Here is a 16,729-nt window from a genome sequence, read left to right as displayed (position 1 = left end):
GTAGTGGGCCATGGGTATAGCTAGCAGCATAATTTGGCCCTGCAGCTAGCCCTAAGTTAACAAATTGACTGATGCTGCATGAGCATACATAGAATCCATTTTCTTCTTGTATCATAGGTGAACTCTGTAGTGTTTACAAGAAATACAATGTAAGAAAATGCATGTTTTGTGAATATAGTTCTGACTAATAACATTTACCGACAATAAAAGACTAATTCATATACCAATTCACTTCAAAATAATACAGCTGCTCTTCAGTCTGTTGCATATATGTGTGCGTACAGGTTGCTTTTCTGCTATACTATGATTAAATACCTACAAATACGTCCCAAAGTATGTGTCAGTGCATAAACATAACTGTATGATATCATAAACCTTAGCATATCCTAATGTTTATATACAACTACTTTGTTCCACTCAAATCTCGCTTCTATTGCAGTCAGATGGAAATCCTGTTTCCATACTTGACAGCATGAAATTGCTAGTGCACTGTCATTATTTCTTAATTACAGTATTTCCAAGTTATTTGTGGAGACTTCAGTCAAGCTGAACCTTAGGCATCCTACTCTCACCATCTGAAATGTTACCTGTCCCAAGAATTTAGAGTATGTCAGAGCCCCAAAACTTGCATGAGAGTTTGAGTGATGCATTAAGTTCCTTTTAATCTGACTTCTGGGCTTTTTTTGATCCACATCATCTGAACTTTCGAGTTCTTTTTGGCAGTAATATATTTATCTCTTTAAAATGAAAATATGACAGGACTGGATAGGTGGAACTTCAAGAAAACCACGAACTGTAATGAAACTCATAAAAATGTAAGAGTTGTTAATGCTACACTTTGCAAGCAGAGCTGTGAGAATCTCTGTTTTTGCCTTTATTAGTCTTTTGTGGCAGAGACGTTAATGGAAACCAGTGATTCTTCTGGGTTTGCGTTTTTCCTTCTTTAGATCTTTTTCAATGCATGATAGCAAATGAGTGAGAGACGTGTAGGGGACTACAGTTATAAATATTTAGAGAGTGTTGTGTGAAGAGACTTCTAATATTATGGAAATTTTTCTTGGCATCATTTTGTTAACATGTTAATGATAAAAGTCTTGCTGTATTTGTCCTGGTTTATTCAGGTCATTACTAATTATTTCTTAATTAGACTCATTCCTTAAAATGAAGCTATATTTATGTGAATGTCTTGATTTATTTTTAATTTCTAGTAGCTCATTAACAAGAGATGTGACTTTAGTTTAAGATTTTTCAACAGATATTTTGTTTCTATCAGTTCATGTAAAACACCATATGTTTAAACTCGCATGATGGATCTTTTTATTTTGAGGTGCTCTGTTTGTAATTTTTCTTTAGAGGATAGAACAGGTCTCAGTGGCTACTGGCAAAACTCATTGTGCAGGTGTGTGACTAAAAGTTTGCAAGGACGGGTATGTTAACTGTAATCCTGATCCTTTTGAAGTTACCCTATAAGGACATCTTTTATCTGAGAGCATTTCTGTCATATACGAAACATCTTGTCTAAACTTGTTAGGCTGCTGGCAGCAGGAGCAGGGGCTGGTAAATGTTCTGCTTCCATCTCTCCTGAAGTCCAACACTAAAATGTAGAGGATCATAAAACAATCCAGTTGGGACTGAAGGCTTCTGAGTGGGAAAGCACAGGGGTAAAATACTGTAGAAGGTGACATGGAGCCAGAAAACCTCTATCTGAAATGGTTACGTGCACAAGAGGCTTGGAGAAATAGTGATTATAATTTCTTCTCATTTTCGTCATTAGCACATGTGTTATATAATGCACCCTGCTATGCAGTTGTACTTGCAGTTTAAATTTGCAAAATAGAGATAGTTCATCTTTGCAGAATTCTTCCCAAACTCTGCTCTGACATTATTCTTAATATTTATTTTACCTCATGATAATTCAGATATCTGAATGCAGTGCATTGAAAATACCTATTATCTATTTAAGGCTCTGTTATTATATGTATTCCTTAAATGTATTGTGTGTACATAATACACAGGTGATATGAATAGAGATTACAGATTTTATTTGTGGTTTGGAACAAATAAAGCAATGTACTGCTGTTATATTTCTGTTAGTTTTAGAAGATTTAATAGAGTAATCATAACAGGATTATGATTTACTACTTAGAAATTACTAAGAGGGAGGAAAATCATGACAGTTTTAAACTACCAATTTTTCTTGTTATTGAAAACAATTTGTAAAAAAACTTCCCCCTTTTTTTTTTTTTTCCTTACTGCTAGGGAAACCTAGTGGAAAGGACAAAAAGAGAGTAAAGAAATTGTTCTAAAAATAACATCTATTCCCTAAATGCTTTGCAACTTTACTGTATTTTACATTTTCCCCTCTAAAGAGGAAAGAAAACATTTGATATGGAAGAATACCCTACTGGCTAACCATTTCATATGAGCTTCTAGTTTCCCCATGGTCAGTGCGACAGTTATCCCCCACTGTATACAGAGAGCCTGAGTTTCATTCAACAGTCTTGGGATTCGCAGGTCTGAAGGTCTTATTCCCAGCAACTGCAGTTTTCCTCAGAGAGGGCTGCAATCTTTGTCTCAGTCAGAAATCTAGAGCTTCCAAGAGAGACTTGGAGAAAAAACAGCAATTTTGGTGCTTGTCAGGCCTAAAGTGTTTCTAAGTTCAAATCTTGGGATGGGAAAATGTGTACTGTGTGTTTGCTATGCTCTGCAGGGTATATCTAATGACACTGACCTTATTGAATCGTGGATCTGCTGTACATGAAACCAGCAAATTAAAGCACAATCTGCTATGTTTATGGGCTTTAAGAGCCAGCAAACTGATTCTCCAAACACGTAATTTGCTTGTCATTCAGCTTTGCAGAACACATATGTGGCAGTACAGAAGTAGGAGACTGTAACTGCGTTTGTAACCTTTAATATAATAACAATACATCAATTTGAAAAATACACTGCATTTTGTCAGATTTTAAATCGCAAAATTAACATTTACTATTCATTTTAAGGTATTAAGTCATCTAATGATACAGATATTCAGTCCCTGTTAAACCTATTTGCAATGTATTTATTAAAGAAAATGCTTTAAATGGATTGAGGGTATGCATTTAATTTCATTCCGTTTGCTTATTGGTAGCTTTGATCAATGCTGTGCTTACAACCTCTACCACATGCTTTGAACTTGTAGATGCAAACACATAAATAATTTCCCATGTCAACTCTTGGCTGATCTACCCATGATGAAATATGAAAAGAAAGTTGTCCCCTAAATTCTAGTGAGTGGGATTAGTGAATTGATTAGTTGAATTCTGAATTAAAGTTGTTATTAAAGTCAAAATTGTATCTCTTAGGCTTCAAGGCATCTCTCCAAAGCATAGCAGTCAGATTACAGGCTTTTGACAAAGGTTTGTATTCTGAATAAAAACTGTTTTCAGTCACCTTATTTTCCTGTTTGTAAATCAAACTCTTAGAATAGTAACAATTAGTAAGCAAAAAAGATGTGATGTATTTTTTGCAGTTTTTCAGCTTACAGAGGAAATGCCATTGATTTTTGAAAATACTGAAGATGCGATTCAGTGAAAATAATTACAAATAAATGTCATCAGTAGCATATAATGACTTTTTTTCCAATAGATTCTGCTCAAAGTATTTAAAATGACAGTGTGAGCATTGTATATTAAATTGCAATTAATATTTGCAGTGTATGCTTTGCTGTAGCAGTCTCAGGGCATACTTCAGACATATACATGTGCGTTTGAGACTTAACCAGAACCTTCCCCAATTACAGATAAAATGCCAAGAATTTTATGAGCAGCTTTATTCCTAATACTGGCAGTATTTTCTACCCTATTATAAGGTTTCCTCCCTTCTTCCTTCATTACGTTTTGTTCTGGGCTTTGTTAGAATATTCATTAATGTCTTCCTGAACACATTTTCATCGCTTATTCGATTTCCTCCGTTTTCAGTCTGTATATGTGATTGTCCAATGCTATTGGAAATGACCACAGAACCTGACCTTATGATCTCAGCAGCTCTTGCAAGATATGCACATTTTAATCACCTTACGCTGCAGACATCAAGAGTGCATTCTAATCCCCAAAGAAGTGGTTTTAGTGATTTAGTAGATGCTACTCCTCACGTAGCATCAGTAGTGACTCAAAGCTGCACCTATGTTGAAGGATCCTTTGCTCCTGTTGATACTGTCATTCAGATTATGTGAGAAGCTAATGTGCTGATATTAGCTACTCAATTTTAATTTTTGCTATTCAGCACCATAAATTATGGTATTTTATGACAAATGTAAAAGGTAGGATTTGAAGCAATTATGCATTCTGCTCTGAATCCCAAAACTTTTGAGAAGCATATAATTATGGTAAGTCATATCCACAAAGTCAATTTTCTTTTATCTTTTCACAAAGAACGCCAGGACATACGCATGAAGCTTATAAGCATCATTTTGAGCTAGACTTATTAAAGCTTCTTATTAATGAGAATGTTTTCCTTTTCATAACAAAAAACTTGTCCTATGTGAGTAGCATGGAAAATTTACCAGCTTCTGCACAGGCTACTTGCTTTATCCTAAACAGGAGTGAAATGGAGGAATTAGGATTGTAGGAAAGGAAGCCAGACGTTCTTTACAAATTGGAGCTGAAATGTATCACAAAACCCCCAAAACACTTAGTATTTAAGTAACTCTACTGCCCATTGATTTGACTCAGTGTTAGATTTTTTAATACTAAAAAATCTCTTAAAACAAGATTTAGGTCTTTAAAAGATGTGGTAGATTATCTTCCAATTTTCTGTATTTTATATGACTTTGTGTAATTTTTTTTCTACAGGTCTCTTAGGGTTAAATATGCAGGGAAGTGAATGCTCATTTTTTCCCTTGTGAAGCCAGTATTTCTGTTTCACTTGTCTGTTGTGTTAGATTTGGTTGTAACTTTTTTCTAACAGTTGTTTGGGAATTCAGAGGATTTAAATAACCATTTTCTTAAAGGTGTTAGGATGAATTTTCTTTCTTTACTTATGCTAACTGTCACCTTAATCTCACATATTTTCTGCTTAAAGTTGGATACTAGTGCACTTGCTAGCAGTAAATGCTGACTTACTCTATGACTAACGCCAAGTGGTTTAAGTCATGTACGCATTGATCAACAGTGGTGAGGTTGGCAATGAAGCAATAGGTGGTGTTGTCTTAATATCTATATTTGGGGTAGCATAATTGCATTGACATTCTGATACTGAACTAAGATTAGTCATTGTCTAACTGCTTCTCCTTGAGACTGTCTTATATTAAGTCAAACCCCAATAATTTCAGTAGGACTGTTCACAAGATTGAACTTCTAATATGAAAAAACACAGAAGAAATAGATAATTCAAAATAAACTCTGCTAACAAGCAATGATTTATTGCATTAAATGTGGTGCTTGCTAATAGACATGGTTTTCTACATATGTTATGGTATTTTTTGCTCTATAATAATTTCAATTGTTGACAAGCAAGTGAGTAGAGAAGTGAATGTAAAATTTCTGATGTAAAAAATGGGATGTTCAAATTAAGAGCTTTTCTATATGGGAATGATTACAGAATTTACAGTGCAGTAAAGAATTTGGCTAGTTGCATTTGAAATCTGTGTAGCTCTGACAAGCACAGTTGTTCAGGAAACTAAGTTCTGGTGTTATGTCTTAAATACATACAACACATGAGGTGCCAGGTCCAATTAACAGTCTGATGGTGGTAAATCCATTATCCTTGGAAAGAGAGTCCACCATCAGGAGACATTAATTCAATGTGACACCAACTGGGGTGTTTATATACAGCTAATTGCAATGTCAGACATTCTGCTCTAATTGAGTTTAATTGTGGCAAAATTGGAGTTAATTAAAAGTTAATGGTATAGAGCACATCATGTTGTTATAAACCATGGGTACATGTTTCATATCCATATTATTGTTATTTAAATGGTGCTTTCAATTACTGTGCCTCATATTGGCACTTTAGAAATGTACTGTAATTGTTTTCACATCACTGAAAGTTTTTGTTCTGATTAGGCATGTAGAAATGTGTTTAGTTTTAAAAAGCTTGTCAAAGTTTAGGGTGGTTCATTATATCACAATGTAAATGTCACATGTGATGTTCCCAACCACCTGGCTAAGGAAAAGGTTGACTTAACAAGAGTGCTAGTAAAATAGAAGAAAATTCTAGTTCACCCTAAGAGAAGCATGCTATTTTTGACATTGTCCATCATACTTTGATAAGGAAATCTCAGTTTCCTCGTCTTTCATGAATCCATCTTTTTCTAATTGTCTTGTTTCTGGCTGTCCTGTCAGCATCTCTTCCAATGAATCTCCTTTCTGTGGGATTTCCCCTGGGCTATCTCCACCTCCTTCTGTCTCTGCACCCCTTGTCTGCACTGTATATATGCTGACAGCTCCATTTCTATCCTGACCTCTCTCTTGATGAAGTTTTATATCAAAACCTTTCTGTTTGACATGTCCTCCTGGATGCCTCGCTGCCAATTCAGAAATAATCTTTGCATCTTCCCCCTTTTCTGTCAATATAGGCAACCCACCCATCCTCCTGTCAATCACCCCAATACTGTCATCTTTTCTGCTTGCTCCACATACTCTTGCAATGTCCAAGCCTTTCAGATCTTCCTCTATTAGTAAACTACAAGCTGATTTGCTTCTTGCATACTATATCCCTCAGTCTTAACACCTGTTCCACCTTTTCTGCAGCACAAATGCATTGTACCTCCTGTTCATTGTAAATGAAGCCATTATCTCTACTACTAGGTACTTGTACCATGCTACCAGTGTTTTACCCACGTATTTCTTCCCATTGGATTAAATTCAAGCTATTCCTACATTGAAACTTTGGACAAGTTTGTCTTTCCTGGCTATTGCTCTCCCCTTGGTCAACACTTACTTATCTTCAGCTCTTACGAGTTGTTTAGCTAACACCCGGCTTTGCTTCTCACTTGAGCACTTCTTTTGGAAACACACCAGACCTGCGCCTTGTGTTGAGGCTTACGCTAGTATTGTGCTCTGAGTGGTGCGAGGTGCAGAACACCGGTGGTGCTTCTTTAATACATGCAGAAGATAAAAATATATATTGGAGTCCACTGATCGAAGTCCTATATTCTAATACATTTTTCAATATTTATTAAGAGGAACTCTCAAAAAAAATGTATAGTTTTTAGTTCAGAGGAAAACTTACACAGAAGACTTAATACAGGTTTGTGTCATGTTGCTTTTAAAACCTTTTTGTAAGATGTTAGAAATTACAAATGTGTTTCTTAAGGAAGGCCAGCAAAGTGTGTTTTCAGAAGAAGCCAGATGTAAATGTTGGTATTTGGAGAAAAGATTATATAACTTTTGTGCTTTCCTAGCTCATATATTGGATCATTACAAGCATTTTATCCTACTGAGTGACAAAGATTGTTTCAGGATTGTTTCAAGGACAAGCACTCTGACTTTATTATTCTAGCACTGTCAATGGGATATTACAGAAAGCTTCAACTAAGAGGATAGCCACTTGCTCATGAGTCATCCTTACTGCAGAAAGGATGGCATCAGTCTGGTACTGAGTGTTCAACAAAAAATCAGTTGTTTGGGCTCTCCACTGCTCCCACTGCTGAACTTCTGTTTTCAGATGCTAGTTTTGTTATTTATTGCTTAGTGCATTTTTATGAAACGTGAAACACTCGGGAACCTCTGATGTCATACAGTCAGCTTCTAATTCAATAAATCTTCCTGTGTTTTTGTATTTCTTGCACTGAGTTTTTCATTGATACTGTATTCTAATACAAGACCTTTAAAACTGACTGACTACAGGGGATACTGTGGTGTGATACCTGAACTCAGGTCCCTCTTAAATTTAGTTTTGTGGTTACTTACTAGCAGCCATCACACTGTTTTCTTCTCCCTGATCATGCCCAAACTCTCTCTGACATTAACAGGAATGATGGGTATCTAGGGAAAGATAAATGGTGTTGACCTCAGGCTGAGCAGGAGGCATATATATGTGATCTAGTACCTTTTAAAAATGAAATATTTCTCTTTATTGTGTCTGGAAATTAGTCTAAACTTCCCCTTATCCATACAGTCTGTAACAGAATTTCCAAAGTTTTCACATTTGACTGACATGAAATGTAACAACTCCCTTATTTTACCCTTTGATCCAGAATGCTTTTAAATCTGATCGAGGACTAGTTTGAAATTTAGCATCCACACTTTGATAAACATATGGAGCCACAAACATGTATTTGTGGTTAAAACATAGGATCTTTGCATTCAATGGGAAAGCAATGAGTTACTTTGTCAAGCAATAAAGTGGCAAGTTGTCTAGCTTTGTGATTAAAAGGGTTTATAGCTTTAGATAGAAGAAAGGTCTGACTTTTATTACTTAAATACTAAAAACATATTCTTTCACCTTAAAAAGCATAAAGAACTTTGCATTAAAGATAATAAAAATTGTCACGTTGTTCCATGTCCCAGAAGTTTTCTAGATGGTTCTTTTCTACAACATAGTGAAGTTGTTGCATATATATGGGAGTATAAATGGGCTGCTTAGCATTTTCTTCGTTTCCTCATGTATTTTTTCCTTCATATGGCTTGTTTAGAACTGTCCAAATACAACAAATGCAATGATATGAAATGCTTGTTTCCAAGAACTATGGTTCCATGTACAAATCCGGCATTTTGGTATGACCAGGTTAACGCAAGACTGGTAAGCGTTATTCTAAATATAGAGATGAACAAATAATGCTGTATTTGAAAAGGCTCCTTGTGCTGAGAAAGTAATGCAGTAAAAATTACTGCTTTTCATCAGTTTTAAGTAGGCTAACACTTTCTTCCATTATCTTTATCTATTGTGGGCCAGCAGTTTCCTCAATCCTTTATTCTGTTAAGCTGAATAGCCTGAAAAAGGCAGAATGTTTCTGTAACAGATCACATAGTCACTTAAAACAATTCCAATGAGAGGAAATTTGGCATTGCAGCTGCCTAACAGAATTTTGTCTTTTGCAATATTTTTCATTAATCTTTTTGCTGAAGTAAACAGTTTTCCCTGTGGAAATTGATTAGCATGGTATCAGGAATTTTAATTTTCACAAAACACCAGTGACAGATACTGTTTCTTTAGACACTATCACACAGCAGGGCAATAAGCTAAAATAAGCAACAGAAAAAAAACCCAAAACCTGGTAACAAATACACTTGCAGATTTGCCTAAAGCTGAGAAGTCCTTTCATTGTATGATTTTGCTTAACATTAAAAACTGACCCAAAGAACTGACTAAAGACCAAGGCGAAAAAGCTGTCATAGCTAAAATGTACAATGAGGTTCTCCTTCTCTGGGTATGTCGTGGTTTAACGCCAGCCAGCAACTAAGCACCACGCAGCCGCTCACTCGCTCCTCCCCCACAGTGGGATGGGGAGAGAATTGGGGGGGGGAGAAAATAATAATACTAATAATATAAGAATTGGAATGTACAAAACAATTGATGCACAATGCTATTGCTCACCACTCGCCAACGGATGCCCAGTTAGTTCACAAGCAGTGATACCCCCCACCCCGGCCAACTCCCCCCCCAGTTATATACTGGGCATGATGTCACATGGTCTGGAATACCCCTTCGGCCAGTTTGGGTCGGCTGTCCTGGCTGTGTCCCCTCCCAACTCCTTGTGCCCCTCCAGCCTTCTTGCTGGCTGGGCATGAGAAGCTGAAAAATCCTTGACTTGGTATAAACACTACTTAGCAGCAACTGAAAACATCAGTGTGTTATCAACAGTCTTCTCATACTGAATCCAAAACATAACACTGTACCAGCTACTAGAAAGAAGATCAACTCTATTCCAGCCAAAACCAGGACAGAGTACTAAAACTGGAAACGGTAGGCAGGGAGTAGATTTGCATTCAAATAATTTTGTTTAATTTATCACAACCAGCAGATCTGGTTTTGTTTGGGTTGGGTTTTTTTTCTTTCTTTAGAGAGATGTTTTACTGGGTCATAGGTACATCTAATAAAGGATAGCTTTTGTCGTTGTCAGGCTCCAAGTATTTTCTGTATGCTCAATTCAAAGAAAAAGTAGGGCAGTTTTACTTCAAATCTCTTGATGATGCTGGATTCAACACGTGGGGTAATGAAACAACTGACCTTCTCTATAGAATGAGTTGATGTCTATATGGTAATAGATATGTTTTTAAAAGCCTCATTTGAAGGTGAGAGGCTCAGTTTCATTCCATCTGCATTAGGCTTTGATTAAAGCCCATTCTAATTTATACTCTGTGACTCTCCTTGTATTTAAAATTGTGCTTTGGGTGTGTGTAGAATGACTAACTTCCACAAGCCCCTGCATGTAAACAATCTCTTGGGAATAATACAGGCTTTCTTTTAGATTGTAATCTCATTTGAGGGGACAGCCAGTGAAAACTGTGTCTTTTTTTTATATGCTGTTTGTAAACAAATAAAGTATATATGGGTTGATTAGGACCAGTATATACAAGCAGCTAAGCTGCAGTAGAAACAGATCAGCTACTGTGGAAGACAGATGGAGCTTTCCGCTAAGTATTTGTAAGCATCTCTAATATCGGCAAAACTGTCTGAAATATAAGAAGTCCAATTTTGATTTCTTAGAATATATGGATGTGTGAGATAGCTTTTAGTTAAAGCCCAATAAACAATTGAAGCTGAAATATTTTATGATCATTAGGGGTTTGAAGGATTGTATTTTGGGAATTTAAGTAAGGAGATCAGTAGTTAATAGAAAAAAACACCTAAGAAAAGAGAAATTTCTGTCAGTGGCAGTAAAATTAATGCTGCAAATATTTTGTGTTAGGAGCAGCAGTGGTGGAACCCAGTAGAGACCATTGAAATGGAAATGTTGTGATCACATTGTGAAGCTTGTGGGAGACCTAAGGAAAATGATACTGATAATAGAAGAATTCTTGTGATGCTTTAAAGTCCGTAGATTTGAAATTATACTAAGATTGATTATACTGTATAGCTTAACATCCAATCTTGTGGGGAAGAATTAATTATTAATGCTTTTGTTTATATACCTGTGAGGGGAAAAAATACCTAAGATACTAAAGGCAGAAAAGGCTGATTCAATTTCATGCCAAAGTAGGACAGTTACAGTATAGGGCATGTTCTAGAATTTCTCTGTCTACTCTAAAATTTCGTTCAGCTTTGACTTAAATAATGAATCATTATAGAAAATGCATGTCTTTAACGAGCCATTTCCAGAAAAATATCAAGGAATCTGACTAGAAAGAAGGGTATCTCCAGAGGTTCTGAATGCTGTTGAAAATAGAAGATCTCTTATTAAATAAAGGAAAGTGTTTGCTGCTTTTTCATTCATTACAATATTGTAGAATATTAACATGACTTTGTACAACACTATAAATGGAAGTAGCTGTCAAAAAGATGGCATAATGGACCACCAAAAAAATATAACATGTAACGAAATATACTGTTCTGCTTTTATTAATGAAAAAGTGGAAATACTTGATAATGCTTGAAGTGGAATTCTGCTATTCTAAACTAGCTGTATTAACAGGTATTTGGTTTTTTTCTCTTTCTTCCCTCACCCTCAGAACTACTTGATCAAGTATTTTTCTTTTTTTTTATGGTTATAAAACAATTCTATGGTATTTTTGTAGAAAAAATTTTTTGTGTGTAATTCTCTTGGGCTTTTGCAGTGAAATAGATACAACCATGCTCCTCATTTCTGTATTTTCCAGAATATTCATTTATTGCATTTCCCGGCTTCAACTTCTGCCCAAGTGTGATTGTTACAAGAATAGTTTCTTGTGAGGAGGAAACAAGAATGAAAGCAGATGGGATGTGAAATATACTTAGCTGCTATGGGCTCAGAAAAACTTTAAAAAGTTTCATAAATTAAATCCCCAGCTCTTTGATGTTAAGATTAAACCAGGTGGTTTACAACAAGCTTGAAGTAATATCCAAGCTGCCAATAAATCCCGTATGGGAAGATCTTCAGTGAACTTCAAGAGAATGAGCCAATTTCTCGACTCACATCTGATGAAGCAGTGTGGTATAAGAAGCAGTTGCTAAGAAGTTCTCGTGTTTTGCCATCTGCTTCCGCCAAGCAGTAAAAGTTTCCTTTTTGCCACACTTTGGGACTCTGAGAAGTCCTGATGCTTTTCAGCTCCCCTAGACCTACCTTCCTTTCTCAGAAACTTTAACAGAAGTAGTAACTTTTTTTTTTAATTGGGTAGAAAGGCAAGGAATTCTCTTATGGATCATTTATGTCTCGGATTGTGAGAGAGACTAATAGTCTTAGTAACGCGGAGTGGCTCCTGCTGTGACAGCCAACCATCAGGATCCTGTGGCTTAGGAAGCAGTCTTTTTGTTCTTATTTGTCTGCTTTTTGCATACTTAGTTGTAGTCTCAGCCACAGCAAACCTCTCCTTGCAATCTTGTGTATTATTATTCACTCAGAAGAAATATACAGCAGCATGAAGACAAAATTATCTTTTTGAAATTGATTTGGATTGTTCTTTTTTTGTCCCACCCATTCCAAGTCCTTTATAAGGTATTTAGTAATACAAATATTAATGTTTGAGCTGAACTTAGCTGCTTTCTTTGTCCGTGGTCTCAAAGCAGAAGCAATAAAGGAGAGATGAAAGAATTTTTTAGAGTATACGTTATGTTAGTTTTCCATAGTCATGTCAAACCTGGCAATGGTTACCATTGGTTTTCTTCTGAATTCCACTGGAATGGTGTAGTTTATGGATTTGGTGAGGTGTGCTTAAAAATAAAGCTTCCCCTTGGAAGTCCTTTTTAGTAGAAAAATATATGTATAAAGAGTGAGCTTGCATTGTTTTGCATTTAGCTGGAGAACAGTGTTTCTCCTTGTCTCTATAATTGCCAGAAGAAAATTATTATCCATGATTCTTAGACACTTCTACCACTTAGATTCTTCTGCCACTAGCAAGAAGTCTTTGCAGGAGTCTCTCTCTATGCAAATTGATGGAGTAAACCCAGGTGATGGCAACATTATTTCCCAATGCTGACAAGTTAAAAATATTGGTGTCTTCTGCTTCTATTCTATGTGTTGGAATTTATTCCAAAAATAAAATACTTCCTGGGTTCAAAAAGCCTTTGTTTTAGTCCAAACAGGCTAAGGAAAAATGGTCCTCAGTGAGTCTTGAAGTAGGAATGGGTAGTAACTTAGCTGAATAGTCTTTCCTCTTGTTGGTTAAATATTTACAAACCAAAAAACCCCACCCCCCTACCCTGCCCAATAAAACCCTTCTAAGAAAACCCTACAGCTTTTCTTGTGGCCCAGCTTTTCATCCTTGGGGAACTAAATTTCAATGTCATTAATAGACTGAAGTCTAGACATTTACCTCTTGAAGGTAGGAGGTAGTTTCTGTAGTTTTTTTTCTGAGTGTCCTGACCAACAACTTTACCACTGAATTAATACCATAGCGTTAATAGAATGTGTCAAGGGAAACTGAACTGGGACATTTGTCCCACGCACATTGCAAAACTAATCTATTGCTGACAATTGATGTCACTGTAGCAGTATTGTCTGCAGAACATCAGATATTCTTTGAAGAGAAGATGTATTGGTGCCTTCTTAAGGGCAAGTTTAAATGAAAGTCTAAACTTTTAAAATTCACCGTGGATCACTGTCTGAAACGTGATCTTGTTCAGAAAGTGCACATATGTTTTTGATTTCAGGATTAAGTTCATCCTGATTGATGTTTTGGAGCCAAGGGTCAAAAGGCTCCAAAGATCCAGTTCAGCTCCTTCTTCCAAACTTAAAAAAAAATCCTTTTTTTGTGTGTCTTAAAGCAAACTAAGCAATTTCCTTAATAATTTATTTTAATTATCTTTCATAGAATTGAAATTAAGTTTTGGTTTTCATTTCCAGTCAAAAAAATTTCAAAATTCCCAAATCTTCTCCAGGAGAAAGCTACTATCTCTGCACTGTTTTATCACCTACATCTATTGCAGCTCCATATTTATGTTTTATCTTTATAGCAGAGTATTACAATGGCAAGTCTTATACTAAGGCATCACATTTGTTTTGCCTGCAGCCTGTAAGGTGGCTGAGGACTGAAGTCCCAATGTTTCAACCACTATTGAAATCCCAGATTATAACTTTGTAGCTTATAAGAACATAGACTTTGACAGTAATCAGTTTATTCTTTCAGCATGGGGATTTTTTTTTTGTTGTGTTCTTGTTTAGAAGTCCTGGTGAGATCTCTTTCTGTTGTAATGTATAATATTTTTTTTTCCATCTTGAAAATAAACTGTACTGTGATATGAAATCACTTATTTGGTACGTGTGCTGAGACACATCTCAGCTAGTCTTATCCTTTGTACCAAAGCTAACAGTTTTAAGCTCATTAAGTAACCTCATTAACATGCTGAGCTTTCGTTGAAGCTGCATGCTGGATATCTTTTATTGGAAGGGAATTTGGTTCAAATGTAAATAAAGAGTGATTAAAGAAACTTTGAGATATTTTAGGAAGGGTGCTTGTACCTTAAGAAAAGAGAATCAAAGTTTAAAGTGTGGATTGAGTCATTGGCATAAGAAATCTGTGTATCCTTATAAAATGGACAGAGATAAGAAGTTGAGACAAGTCATTTATAGTATTATTCTGAGATTGTAAGCTACTTAATGACCACAGTTTAAAATGGGTATTTTGCAATTCATGTATTTTTACGTATGACAGGCTGTAGAGGGACATAATTCTATTTTGTAGTTATGATAAACTACAAGGCTGTAAGTTTTATGTTGTTCTGTTTCTACTTTCTTATTGGATTTTTAGCAAGCAACCTCATCTTTTTGTCTCTGGTATCCCACTTCTATGTTGGGAATGATCTTGAGGGTAGAACAGTTTGAATGAGCTGTTGGCACTGTAGGAAGCCAATTCCTTTGGTGTTAGAAACCACATAGATAGGTAGATGGATAACAGAGTCATAAAAAAAAATATGAAGAACAGAATGATTCCTGTTAAGTGCAAAATTGTCCCAGGAAGTACTATATATTTACTTTTTTTCTTTATCCCTTAAGTCATTGTGTCCAGACTTCTTTAGGGAAAGCCATGGGATACATTTGGTATTACTCTCTTTTCTCTATATTCATGCCCTACCTAAAATCCTTCCCACTATGCTGCTGTTGCTTCAGTGCCATGTCATCGTTTTCCTTGAGGTTTGCACCTGTTCTGTTGAATCAGAGGAGACTTTGTCATTGAAAGGGAGAATTAGGTCCCCAGGTCGTGGCTTGGAGTAAGCAATGATGTGAACTAATACCCTGATTCCACTATGTCCAACGGTTGGTGACATTTCAACTTTGTGATCTGTCCTATCCAATGGGGGGAGGGGGGGAAGCTACCATTTAAGACCATTTCACTTTTATCTATTTAAAGTCATTTTATGCCCACTGAAAAGAATCTCCAGGTTTAAAACTGTAAAGTTTTCATCTCTTCTCACTAAATATCATCTGTACCACCCCCCAGGAGCCAAAGTGGCGGCGGTGGTGTTATTACCTGTAAGGGTTAGGTTTTGTTTTGAGGTTTCCCAACATCTGACAAGCCAGACTGATTTAGAAGAGTTAATGTATTTCTTTACATTATTTCTTAGTATATTGAGGAGTAAACAGCTAGAATTATATACACACTTTATAAGGTGAAGAAATTGATAGTTCTAGTCACATGATGTATTATTAATGGGTGAATTGGAGAATTGAAGAAAGGAGAATTTGAAAAAAAAAAATGTAGTAGTGTGTGTTTGTGACGAGAGGGATGTTAAAGGAGAGTTAACCCAACAGAAAGTAGAAGATTCTTCTCTTTTTCAACTCAACATAAGTATTTCTGTAGTCAATATTTGATTCACTTAAATATTTAAAGTAAAAGTTTAACCTTGAATCAGATACTCCTCATCTAACAGCACCAAATTATTTGTAATCTGGTTAACTGATTTTTGTTGTTTGAATTATTTTTGTTGTTCTAGATGGAATCATTTGAAGTTGATGATTCTTTCATGACATGAGTCACCCCACTCTGGTTGAGTTATCAGCAACTACCTAAGAGAGCATTTATGGCATGTTCAAGATTGTTGACAATATTAATAACATTTACTTATCAACTACTGCCCCAGAAATGCCTAGTTATGTCTTATCTAGTGGTTGAAGGAAAGCTCAGACAAGATCAGGTGTTAATATTTGGATTTTTTTAAGAGATTGGTATCCAAAAGATAAATTTTCTATGGAAAATTGTGGGTTTACTTTTTTCCAGGTGTCTGACTTTGAAATTCAAATACTTTACTTCAAAGTAGACATTTCAAGTGAAGTATTTCTTGAAATTTGTTTTTAAAGCTTAAAATTATATTGTACTTTTAGAGGAATAGTTTTATTTCAAATTTTGTCTGTCTAAAAACCATAAAAGCTCTATTTACAGGATCTAGAATCAGTTCTGCTATTGGGACTTTATTCACGTCCTAATATTTTTTTTTAAGTTTTGAGCAGAAAGCAACCTGGGAATTTTCTGTGGGTTCTGCTTTTTCACCTTGTGTAATCTTATTTGAATAAATAAAAAGTTATACAACAATGATCAAATTTTGAAATAACAAATCATTTTAGTCATTGGTTGCATCACCTGATTTGAAAGCGTTGAATTCTTTGCCTTTTTGAGTGGGATTTACTTAATTTTTTTTAAACAGTTATTTTGATGATCACCTTTACATCCTTGCA

The 16,729-nt window shown here is 35.6% G+C and overlaps 1 protein-coding gene across 4 annotated transcripts in view; it reads left to right on the top strand.

Annotated features, from left to right (window-relative positions):
- Positions 1-16,729, top strand: part of CDH13 (cadherin 13) — a 518,714-nt gene that overhangs the window by 255,215 nt on the left and 246,770 nt on the right. The window contains exon 6 of one of the 4 annotated variants that reach the window (XM_075039935.1): positions 15,991-16,175. The exons of the other annotated variants lie outside the window; for them this stretch is intronic. Coding sequence (XP_074896036.1) covers positions 15,991-16,029 — 39 coding nt within the window. The 3' untranslated portion in view covers positions 16,030-16,175. Of the gene's footprint in view, positions 1-15,990; positions 16,176-16,729 lie in introns of those variants that run through there. 4 annotated transcript variants of the gene reach the window in all.

This window comes from Buteo buteo, chromosome 11 (genome assembly GCF_964188355.1).
Source record: "Buteo buteo chromosome 11, bButBut1.hap1.1, whole genome shotgun sequence".
NCBI classification, from domain to species: Eukaryota; Metazoa; Chordata; class Aves; order Accipitriformes; family Accipitridae; genus Buteo; species Buteo buteo.
The sequence above is the reverse complement of the archived record's forward strand: the minus strand, read 5'-3'. Positions and strand labels throughout refer to the sequence as shown.